This window comes from Somniosus microcephalus, chromosome 10 (genome assembly GCF_052327205.1).
Source record: "Somniosus microcephalus isolate GS21.2 chromosome 10, FLI_Smic_1.0, whole genome shotgun sequence".
NCBI classification, from domain to species: domain Eukaryota; kingdom Metazoa; phylum Chordata; class Chondrichthyes; order Squaliformes; family Somniosidae; genus Somniosus; species Somniosus microcephalus.
The window spans coordinates 203,441,314-203,453,903 of NC_140996.1; the positions used below are offsets into that span (position 1 = coordinate 203,441,314).

The 12,590-nt window shown below is 47.4% G+C and overlaps 1 protein-coding gene across 1 annotated transcript in view; it reads left to right on the plus strand.

The window, feature by feature from the left end:
* Window positions 1–11,793, plus strand: part of plekhb1 (pleckstrin homology domain containing B1) — a 109,848-nt gene extending 98,055 nt beyond the window's left edge. The window contains exons 5-6 of the mRNA XM_085999458.1: window positions 8,746–8,848; window positions 10,496–11,793. Of these exons, the coding sequence (XP_085855584.1) occupies window positions 8,746–8,848; window positions 10,496–10,632 (240 nt within the window). The 3' untranslated portion in view covers window positions 10,633–11,793. The remainder of the gene's footprint in view (window positions 1–8,745; window positions 8,849–10,495) is intronic.
* Window positions 11,794–12,590: the final 797 nt, after the last annotated feature.

The window sequence follows — 12,590 nt, forward strand, 5'->3', positions numbered from 1 at the left end:
GGGAAATGCATCCAGCTGCAGCTACTTGTAGACCGCATTGCGGCGCTCGAGCTGCGGGTGGATGAATTTTGGAGCATGCGCGATGCTGAAAGGCTCGTGGATAACACGTTTAGCGAGTTGTGCACGCCTCAGGGTAGGGCAGCACAGGGGGTGACCATCAGGCAGAGCAACAAAGGCAGGCAGGTAGTGCAGGGAACCCCTGCGGCCATCCCCCTTTCAAACAAGTATACCGCTTTGGATACTGTTGAGGGGGATGACTCACCAGGGGAAGGCAGCAGCGGCCAACTTCCTGGCACTGGGGGTGCTCCTGCTGCCCAGGAAGGGGGGAAAAAGAGTGGGAGAGCAATAGTGGTAGGGGATTCTATAGTAAGGGGAACAGATAGGCGTTTCTGTGGCCGTAGACGTGAATCCAGGATGGTTTGTTGCCTCCCTGGTGCCAGGGTCAAGGATGTCACTGAGCGGCTGCAGGGCATTCTGGAGGGGGAGGGAGAACAGCCAGTGGTCGTGGTCCACATTGGTACCAACGACATAGGTAAAAAGAGGGATGAGGTCCTGCAGCAAGAATTTAGGGAGCTAGGTGAAGGATTAAGGAGCAGGACCTCAAAGGTTGTAATCTCTGGATTACTCCCGGTGCCACGTGCTAGTGAGTATAGGAATAGGAAGATAGAACAGATGAATGCGTGGCTAAAGGGATGGTGCAGGGGGGAGGGCTTTAGTTTCCTGGATCACTGGGTCTGCTTCTGGGAAAGGTGGGACTTGTACAAGTCGGACGGTTTACACCTGAACCAGGGGGGAACCAATATCCTTGCGGGGAGGTTTGCTAGCACTGCTGGGGAGGGTTTAAACTAACTTGGCAGGGGGTTGGGGTACAGAGTGGAGCTATAGTAGGGGGTGATTTACGGCCAAATACAGAGGGAAAAACAAGTCAGCTGGGAAGGCAGAGCAAATATGTGAAGGCAAAAGAGAATATGGCAGGGCTGGAAGGCATTTATTTTAATGCAAGGAGTCTTGCAAATAAGGTGGATGAGCTGAAGTTGTTGTTGAACACATGGGAGTACGATATTGTTGCTATCACGGAGACATGGTTGAGGGAGGGTCAGGACTGGCAGCTCAATATTCCGGGGTATAGAATCTTCAGGCGAGACAGAGGGGGGTGTAAAAGGGGAGGGGGTGTTGCAATATTAATTAAGGAGTCAATTACTGCTGTAAGGAGGGATGATATATTAGCGGGTTCCTCTAATGAGGCCATATGGGTAGAACTTAAAAACAAAAAGGGGGCAAGCACTTTGCTGGGAGTGTACTATAGGCCCCCAAACAGTCAGGGGGAGATAGAGGAACAGATATGTAGGCAAATCTCAGAGAAGTGCGAAAATAATAGGGTAATAATAGTGGGGGATTTCAACTTCCCCAATATAAATTGGGACAGTCAGAGTGTGAAAGGCTTAGAGGGTGCAGAATTCTTAAAGTGCATCCAGGAGAGCTTTTTGAGCCAACATGTAGAAAGTCCTACAAGAGAGGGGGCGGTACTGGACCTAATTCTGGGGAATGTAGCCGGGCAAGTGGTGGAAGTGTCAGTAGGAGAGCATTTTGGCGACAGTGACCATAATTCGGTGAGATTTAAGGTGGTCATGGAAAAAGACAAAGACGGCCCGGAAATAAGGGTTCTAAATTGGGGGAAGGCCGATTTTAATATGATAAGGCAGGATCTGGCCAAAGTGGACTGGGAGCAGCTGCTTATAGGAAAATCCACATCAAAACAGTGGGAGACTTTCAGAAGGGAAATAGAGAGAGTACAACGCCAACATGTTCCTGTAAAGGTCAAGGGTGGGACCAACAAGCAAAGGGAACCTTGGATGACAAGGGATGTACAAAAATGCATTAGAAATAAAAGGGGGGCTTTTGGCAGTTACAAAAGACTAAAGACAGAAGAAGCCCGAGAGGAGTATAAAAAGTGCAGGGGCATACTTAAAAAAGAAATTAGGAGGGCGAGGAGGGGCCATGAAATAACACTGGCGAGCAAAATAAAGGAAAATCCTAAGATGTTTTATAAGTATATTAAGGGCAAGAGGATAACCAGGGAAAGGGTAGGGCCCATTAGGGACCAAAGTGGCAATCTGTGTGTAGAGCCAGAGGATGTAGGCGGGGTTTTAAATGAATTTTTTGCATCTGTGTTCACTATGGAGAAAGACGATGCAGACATAGAAAACGGGCAAGGGGACTGTGACATACTTGAACATATTAGCATCGAGAGGGAGGAGGTGCTAGCGGTTTTAGCGGGCCAGAAAGTGGATAAATCCCCAGGCCCGGACGAGATGTATCCCAGGCTGCTGTGGGAGGCAAGGGAGGAGATTGCAGGGGCTCTGACACTAATTTTCAGAACCTCTCTGGCCACAGGGGATGTACCAGAGGACTGGAGAACAGCTAACGTAGTACCATTATTCAAGAAGGGTAGCAGGGATAAACCAGGGAATTACAGGCCAGTGAGTCTAACATCTGTGGTGGGGAAATTATTGGAAAAAGTTCTGAGGGACAAAATTAATCTCCACTTGGAGAGGCAAGGATTAATCGGGGATAGTCAGCATGGCTTTGTCAAGGGTAAATCATGTCTAACAAATCTGATCGAATTTTTCGAGGGGGTGACTAGTGGGGTGGATGAGGGAAATGCTGTGGATGTGGTTTACATGGACTTCAGTAAAGCTTTTGACAAAGTCCCGCATAGGAGACTGGTCAAGAAGGTAAGAGCCCATGGGATCCAGGGTGCCTTGGCGCGTTGGATCCTAAACTGGCTGAGTGGCAGGAGGCAGAGGGTGATGGTCAAAGGTTGCTTTTGTGACTGGAAGCCTGTGTCCAGTGGGGTACCTCAGGGATCGGTGCTGGGTCCCTTATTGTTTGTGATCTACATAAATGATTTGGATGAGAATGTAAAAGGTATGATCAGTAAGTTCGCAGATGACACGAAAATTGGTGGGGTGGTAAATTGCGAGGAGGAAAGCCTCCGGCTACAGGACGATATAAACGGGTTGGTCAGATGGGCGGAAAAGTGGCAAATGGAATTTAACCCTGAAAAGTGCGAGGTGATGCATTTTGGACGGACAAATAAGGCAAGGGAATACACAATGAGTGGTAGGACCCTAGGAAGTACAGAGGGTCAGAGGGACCTTGGTGTACATGTACATAGATCCCTGAAGGCAGCGGAGCAGGTAGATAAGGTGGTTAAAAAGGCATATGGGATACTTGCCTTCATTAGCCGAGGCATAGAATATAAGAGCAGGGAGGTTATGATGGAGCTGTACAAAACGCTGGTGAGGCCACAGCTGGAGTACTGTGTGCAGTTCTGGTCGCCTCACTATAGGAAGGATGTGATTGCTTGGAGAGGGTGCAGAGAAGATTCACCAGGATGTTACCTGGGATGGAGCGCCTCAGCTATGAAGAGAGGCTGGACAGGCTGGAGTTGTTTTCCTTGGAGCAGAGAAGGCTGAGGGGGGACCTGATTGAGGTGTACAAAATAATGAGGGGCATAGATAGGGTAGATAAAGAGGAACTTTTCCCCTTAGTGGGGGGGTCAATAACAAGGGGGCATAGATTCAGGGTAAGGGGCAGGAGATTTAGAGGGGATTTGAGGAGGAACTTTTTCACCCAGAGGGTGGTTGGAATGTGGAACTCAATGCCTGAAAGGGTGGTGGAGGCAGGAACCCTCACAACATTCAAGAAGCATTTGGATGAGCACTTGAAATGCCATTGCATACAAGGCTATGGACCAAATGCTGGAAAATGGGATTAGACTGGACAGGGATGGATGGGCGGCGCAGACACGATGGGCCGAAGGGCCTCTTTCTGTGCTGTAAAACTCTATGACTCTATGACTCTATTTGTAGCTTGCTGGAAGAAGACCTGCTGCCCAGAGGACCTGGTGGAGGCACCTTACCAGTGGCTGTCAAAGTCACCACTGCCCTCAACTTCTTAGCCTCAGGCTCCTTCCAGGGATCTGCAGCCGATATTTGTAGGATCTCGCAATCGGCCGCCCACAAATACATCACCCAAGTGACTGATGCCATGTTTCACAAGTCAGCCACTTATGTAAACTTTGTCACTGATGACACCAGTGTTACTGAGCGGCCGCTCGGCTTTGCAGCTCTGGCTGGCTTCCCACAGGTGCAGGGCATCATCGACTGCACACACATGGCCATCAAGGCACCCCCACATCACCCAGGAGTTTTTGTGAACCAGAAAGGCTTCCACTCCCTCAATGTGCAGCTCCTCTGCATCCATAAAAAAACATCATCCACATGTGCGCCAGATTCCCTGGGAGCTGGCATGACTCATTCTGCACCAGTCCACCCTCCCTCAGCTCTTCGCAACTCCAAACAGACTTACCGGCTGGCTGCTTGGGAGACAAGAATTATCCACTGAAGACGTGGCTGAAGACACCCTTGAGGACGCCAAGCAATGAGGTCGAGGAGCGCTATAATGAGAGCCACATGTCCACCCGATGTGTCATAGAGCAAGCAATCGGCATGCTGAAGATGCGCTTCAGATGCCTTGACAGATCTGGAGGAGCTCTTCATTACGCACCAGCCAGGGTCTCCAGAATCATCATCATATGCTGCGCGCTGCAGCAGCAAGGATTGGAGCTGCAGGAGGAGCAAGGTGCAGAGCACACAGCCTCTTCGGAAGAGGAGGAGAGGGAGGAGGAACAGGTGGAACACGAGCAGGGGGAGGAGGAGGAACCTGAGGTGGTGACGGCACCAGCAGCAGCGCACGTTGCTGCTCGGGAGGCCCGGGATGGCCTCATAATGGCCCGGTTTACTTAAGTTGCACCAGTGCACCTATATGACTCCCAGATGCTGTACCAAATCACTCCCCCCCAAAAAAAACACCACAAAGCAGTCCTAAAATGACCAACCTATTCCTGTCAACCCCCAAACACCCATTGCTTGAGATTAAGTAATGTCTCACCATTCACTCCAAGTGACAAAGCCACTTCCCAGGTAGCAGGCAAAAATGGACAAGACGGGAAAGTAGTGCCAAGAAATAAATTTATGTGCGTCATAAACAGAACTAAAACTTAACACTAACATTTTGGCAAACACCCATGTGCACATCCTTGTGCATCAACGATTGTGGAGTTTTTTTCCGCGCGCTTCTACGAGGTGCAACCCCTGTGGCTTCAACAGGGGTAGAGGCAGGCTGCTCACTTCACTGCTGCAACTGCTTAGACACTTTTGGCGGACATCCTCTGGGTTTCAGGGCCAGTGAGGGCCCTGCCAAAGACTGCTCCTCCTGCAACTGTGCAGGGGCAGACTCGGCCATTGGGATCCGAGGCAGCATGTAGGGCTCTGACTGAGGGGAAGGCAATGGGGAAGACTTCTGTGTCCCCTCTCACCGTCATCCCTCTCATGGGCCACCCGTACTTCTCTGCTAGCAAGGAGCTGAACAGTACCTTGCCGTACATCAGTGGGGCAATGAAAGCCCAAGCCTATGTTGGTATCCCTCCTAGAGATGAGGTCAATGAGAGTCTGCAATCTGTTGCTCACGGCAAGCATGTTCTCGTTCGACTGGCGCATTAGCTGCTCCATGCAGCTGGCCATCCTTTCCCCGGAACAGCCCATCGTCGCCATCACCTGTGATATGGTGCTGCTCATGTTGGAGATGGACCCCTCCATTCTCTGGACAATTGCGCACATCGCGGCTGGAAAAGCTGCCAGAGCCTCACGCATTTGTTACTGCTCCTCCAAGATCAACCTCTTTGTCGACGGCCCCCGAGGTTCAGCATCAGCATCCAGCTGAGCAGAGCTTGGAGCGTCCTGCACCCTCCGGTGAGGACTCTCCACTGCTGTCCCTGTCTCCACCATCTGCTCTTGCTCTCTTGTGATGTGTGAGGCACCAAGTGACAACACTACTCTATGTCTCGCTGGACCCACTGTCGTGCGCATATCTGCACTGGTGCTGGGTGCGCATGGGTCTGGTGACGGTGCACCCTCAGAGAATGGAGCTTCCTCTGAGGAATCGTCTTCCTCCTCCGGCTGGACAGGGGAGGGGGGACACTTAATGGACCTGTGGGAGAGTAAAGACATGAATTAAACCTCTTATGATAAGAATGTGTAGCGTTACCATTATGCACATGATGATATTTGACTGGCTGCTGCCATCAGTCACCATGAGTGACTGTGGTACGCCATGTGGGATATTTAATTCTGTCACCAGGTTGCTGGGAGGTCCCCCTCTCTCCGTCTCCCACCACCATCAGCTCAGTCACTCCACTTATTTCGAGAGCCTCCTCCTCTGCAGGCATCAAATTTGTATAGGAGGGCCACCTCCGGTTCACTCTCTTTCTCTCCTGTTCTGCGCTTTTTTCTCCTGCAAGGAGGGAAAGAAGAGAACTTTGAGTGAGAGTGATGGAATGAGTATAAGGGATGAATGGGCAACATCTGTAGAGGGTGACTATGAGGGGGTGGTATGACATTGCCAAATCGCCTCCTTCTGTGGTGCTACTTTGTGGGATTGCATTAGGCTGAGGGTGAGTGTCAGTGGAGGATGGTCAGATGGGGATGTGAGTGGGTGCATAGACAGTGAGGAATGGGTGCACCTGCAAGGTTGGCTGGTGTGAGGAGTGGCGTACAGGAGTAGGCTTGTGAATGCAGAGTGATGGGGTAGGGGTGACACGCACATCAGGATGTAGTTGAATGTGGCATTGCACTCACCTTTCCTGACCTCATGAGATCATTAAATCTCTTCCGGCACTGAATCCAGGAGCGGCTGACAACACCTCTGACATGAATCAGTCATTCGTGAAAGAAAGACTTATGAAATAATACTGAGCGGCCTACGGGTGGCGCTGTCCAGGGAGAGTTTAAATACTCGGGCACGGGCCCAGCTTGCGCAGGATATTCTTAACAGGAACTAGTGAAGGACACAACTAGACCTCCATGTTGTAAAACAGTTGATTAAAGCTTTGTTTAACGCTTAGACCAAGTTTTCTTACGTCAACCCCTACTGCTCACTTCTTGGGCAATCTCCAGCCAGGCCATCTTGGTTTCTCTGGCTGCTCTTTTTCTGCCGCTGGCAGGGAATAATACCTCCCCGCGTGGACCAGGACTTCAGGGAGGCATCTAAGAACCTGGGTGCAGCCTTCTGACTTTGTGACTCCATGTTTGCTTCCATCCATACAAATCTCTTTGATCTAGACCAATAGCCACCTCTCCCAACCACCTTTATGCTCCAACAACCTTCAACTGAGATTGTGTGCTTTAAATATCCGAGCTGAAAATTAGTCATCGGTGACGTCATCAGACCCGCTCCATTTAATTGGCCGGGAAACCCGCATGACTGTTTCAATTGATGTAATTGGGTTAAACGCGCAGTGCAGAACGCTCTGTTCAAAGGTGTGGGATGGTGATCTGCTACGTGGCCCGCACGCACCCGCCCCGACTCCAAGGTAAAGATTCCGGCGCTGGATTCTAATCTATATCTCCAAGACCTTCTGCCCTTTGAACTTAACTCAATAGTAGCATTTTTAACATATCTTACATAAAGGTTCCCCTCCGCCAGCATTGTCAGAAATCCTCTTTAATAGTTAAAAATCTAAAACAATGTTGTTGTGATGCTCTGCATTTTTTCCAAAGATGTGAGGAATAGGATAGATCTAATAGCCAAAGGATCTTTTAAAGAAAGGTTTCCTGTTTTATTTATTATTTATTCTCGGGATGTGAGCAATGGTGTTAAGGCCGCATTTATTGCCCATCCCTAGTTTCCTTGAGAAGATGGTGATGCGCCTTCTTGAACCGCTGCAGTCCTTGATGATGATGATGCTCCCACAATGGTGTTAAGTCAGAAATTTCAGGATACTGACCCACGATAATGAAGGAATGGCAAAACATGTCCAAGTAAGATGATGTGTGACTTGGAGGTGATGATGTACCCATGACATTGCTGATCTTGTCATTCTTGGTGGCAGAGGTTGCAGGACAAGGAGGTGTTGCTGAAGTAGCCTTGGTGAGTTGCTGCAGTGCATCATGTCGATCATACATACGGCAGCACAGTGTGCCAGTGGTGGAGGCAGTGAATATTTGGTCCAGTGGCAGGGGCGTCAATTTGTTCTAGATAGTGTTGAACGTCTTGAGTGTTGTTGTAGCTATACCCATCCAGGCAAGTGGTGAGTATTCCATTACACTCTACCTGAGCCTGGTACATGAATGGGTCAGGAGGTGAGCCACTCGATGCAGAATATCCAGCTTCTGCCCTGCTGTTATAGCCATGGTGTTGATATGGCTGGTCCAGTGAAGCTTCTGGTCGCTGGTTTTCTGTTTGCTATCTTGGGTACATTACTGAAACTTACCTAAGTATCAGGGCCAATGAAGATACTGTCAAGGCCACGAGGATTTAAAAAACCCAACGATGAGGGTAACACAAATTATAGAAGCTGATGAGAATGCCAGAAAAGACCCCATACATTAACAATGTATTTACAGCCAGTCAACATGTGTCATCTTTAGCTCTCGCCTAGTGAATATTCAGCAATTCTGGTACTTATACTTGAAACTGCTATGTGTTTAAAGATAGCATCTTGAATCTTATATTTTAGGCTCAGTAAGTCAACAAATATAGTGTCCTGCTGCTCAATTATCAGCAGGAAAACATTTTTCACCCTTGATGGGATAACTGCATACGGGCATTGAAGATAAAATCCTCTTGCTCCTTTAGTATTGTAATGCCTTCTAATGTTTCATTTATTGTTCTTTTTAAAAGGTATCAGTGTATGATCCTGCTGATGATCATTATCAGACTGTTGCCCCAGATGCTTTTAACACCATCTACATTAACCCAAGAAACTGTGACCATCAGTATTCAGGTATAGTTATGTTACACAACATCACAATTCCTTTAGGTTATAAGTCCATCAGTAAATTGGTTTAATTTTTATTTTTTCAAGCCATCTGGTCCTATGCTGAAAACCTTCATTATCTTTCATAGCTAGCTGCTACACCCATATTGCTTACTGGTGCTGTATTGCACATAGCACTGCAGAATGACTGCAAGGGGGTACAGGAAACTTTGCGATATCCGGCACCGATGGGACCGGCGTGATGCCGATCTATGAAAACTTCCGGACAGACCAGCGCTAATGTTGAAGGATACAGAGGTTTTCATCTCCGTATCTGACAACAAACACTGTTGCTTAGCAACAGCTTGTAAACAGTCGGCCCGTACCTTGGAAGCGTCTCTGTAGCTTAGCAACAGCTTCAGAGAGGCTTTCCAGAGACTGACTGTTTAAAAAAAATGCTAGGAGAAGAAAAAAAACCTAACAAAACGGCTGCTGATTTCTGCCGTTAGATCGAGGTTTCCGGCCATACAACCTCCGGATAAACCAAAGTTTCCTGTATAGACAAGTTTCAGGTGACAACTGACCAATACTGTCACTGTGTGTGACAACCTCATGCTGCACGGTAGGTCGAAATGTCCTTGCAGCAAATGGCACAGCTCTCAATCTACCGCTCTGCTGACCCAGATCCTGAGAAGTCAAGTTCCCCATGGCCATTTCCAGTTAGGTGTGCCAGGGCTGCAGAAATGGTTGGTTGTATCTTGAAGGATCAGGTTGCACTGGCTGTTATCTTGGCATGCCTTTTTCATGTAGTGCCACTGAAAGCAAGATATACTGTGATTGGAGTGCTTTGAAGGAAGCATTCAGCGTTATGGTTAGTCAGGCATTCATATATCTTAGTGGTGACATTAAATTTGCCATCCCAACTTCCTTTGAGAAAAGGAGCCTTCATCTGCTCTAATCATGTGTTACAGTAGGGTATATTCACCTCCATCTACAGATACAGCTGTGCTGGTACCCAGGAGTGGATACATAGCATTTCTCATGCAGTCTGGTACCCCTCCTCAAGTCCTTCTCTTTTAAACATGTCAGATAGAGGAATTCCCATTTGGAAATCCATTGGTGCTAGTAATGGTACTGGCGGTGGCCGGTGGGGGGGGGACATTACAACAATTGGCACAAAGGCTTATTAGAACCTAAGTGCCAGCAGGAAAAAACAAAATAGAAATGGTTTAGAAATGACTAAATACACTTACCTTTGATAGTACTGTGCCCTTCCCATGACCCTCCGTATACTTCCCACCACTTGGCAATCCAGGATGCCCACTTCACGTGGGCATGTCTTACCTTGGACATCCAGCATACCTGAACGGCGGACAGAACAGACAGGCGCCCAAATGAATATTCAAATGAGACATCCACTTGTTTGAGGCGGGCCCTTCCAATGCTGCTTAGCCAGTCCATCGGAAAATGATCGGGTGCAAAGTGGGTGCAGTTCTGGTGGGGCAGCCCTTCTGCTACCCAAATAGCATCTGAAAATTGGGTGTTTCCCATGGGAAAATCCAGGTTTCCAACTCTATTAGGAGGTCTGATTATAGACAAAATAGTGAAAGAAATGGTTAGATACTCATGCATGTGATAACTATACATTAATAATGCACTTTCCTTCTTTCTCAGGGCCGAGGATGACCCGTGTATGTGTCCATCGGGATCCACGTTGCAGCACAGGAGAACAAATTGCACTAGGGATACTTGCCGGGGCTGTCACAGGCACTATGCTGAGGTCACTTATGTGGCTACCATGTTGGCTCTAAAATAACGTTGCTGTTAAGGCAATAACCTGCCCATTGTTGCATAAACTTAGGGGCCTTTAGTTATACAATTATGTTGCTGTCTAGGCTTCTGTTTCCTACTTGGAAAAATGATGTTGAATATGGGCACCATTAGAAATGAAATGATTAGTTTGGACTTTGGTTTTTAACTGAGCTAGGATGAATAACTAATGCTTAATGCACAGAAGGAATGTTATTTTTGGAATTTTACTATAAGACATTACACTTACACATGGTGTATTAGGGCAGCATTGTTGACATAGTAGAAGCTAAAGCATATTCTTTACACAAAATTTGGTTACTATTCTATTAAAATGCAAATAACAGTTTCCATTTAAAATGTATGATAATATAAAGCAGATTCACAGAGGGACACAGAGACAGGCCCGAAAGCCTGGGACTCGATTTAAACCACCCGGCCCAAGGCAGCCCTGGCAACGCGGGGCCCCCCCAGCTAGTGATAATATAAAGCAGAATCACTTTTTTTGTTGCATTGTTTAGTGAAGCTACATGCAATATTTTTTGACCAATTTATTTTTCTACCCCCTTTCTTAGTTTCTGCAGGCTATGGACCAACTTTGGTGGTTTGCTCCAGAACTTGAGCCAGGCGTTAAGAGGAGCCTGGGATTTTTCATTGGCTGCCTCTATGGCTGAGCATTTGCCCTCTGCTTGGCAATTCTCCACATTGGGATGGCTGAGATTGGCAGCTCAGCATTGTGAGAGGCCACAGACATAAATGCCTGAGCCATCAATCCAGAATACCATCGGTTGAAGTTCCAACCTTTTTACATATTGCGTCACCGTTGGAGGGTGTCCATGTCTGTGTTTGAAGATACAGCAGCAAAACATTTTTTATTTGTTATACACAAGAACTGGATTGAGGTGGTTCAGACGTAAAGAAGGTGACTACCAGCATGAGTGCAAACTCAGTAACACAAATTGATCATTCAAGCTTATTTGGAAATAAAAGAAAGACTTGCATTTATATAGAGCCTTTCATGACCGCCGGACGTCCCAATGCACTTTACAGCCAATGAAGTACTTTTTGAAGTGTTGTAATGTAGGAAACACTTGAATTTGTCCCAATACAGCTTTGGTTTTAGCTGTGTTTGTTCCTTAAAATAAAATGTCAGCAGAAGTGCTTACAGGACTAATCATTCCTCTGTGCAAGCAAAGCATCATTTTCCATTTTCAAGCATAGGTTTCTCTGCATCCTGACTATTAGAGGGTGGGGACTTGTCATCTCCATTCACAGCCAGAACAGCTAATGCATGTGTAGTGGTGATAGGGAAAGTGAGTCATTGGGGCCAGTTTATCCTCGTGGCTGCTGCCACTGGAATCGATGGTAGGAGGGGGGCAGGGTTTAAAGAATACCTAATACAAAAGCAAAATACTGCGAATGCTGGAAATCTGAAATAAAAACAGAAAATTCTGGAAATTCTCAGCAGGTCAGGCAGCATCTGTAGAGAGAGGAACAGAGTTAACTTTTCAGGTTGATGACCCTTTATCAGAACTGGAAAAAGTTAGAGATGTACCAGGTTTTTAAGCAAGTGGAGGGGCAGGGAAAGGGGGGGGGGGGAAGGAACAAGAGGGAAGGTCTGTGATAGGGTGGAAGGCAGGAGAGATTAAATGACAAAAGGATTAATGGTGCAAGGCAAAAGGAGATGGAAATGGGACAAGTTAAGAAACAAAAGATGAGTCCAGATGAGATGTAAATAGGAATGGCAGAATCATCAACAGCTGCCATGTGAAAAAAATAGGGGCAGAGGTTAGAAACATAGAAGATAGGAGCAGGAGTAGGCCATTCGGCCCCTCGAGCCTGCTCTGCCATTCAATGCGATCATGGCTGATCATCCAAATTCAATACCCTGTCCCTGCCTTCTCTCCATATCCCTTGATCCCTTTAACCTTAAGAAATATATCTAACTCCTTCTTGAATA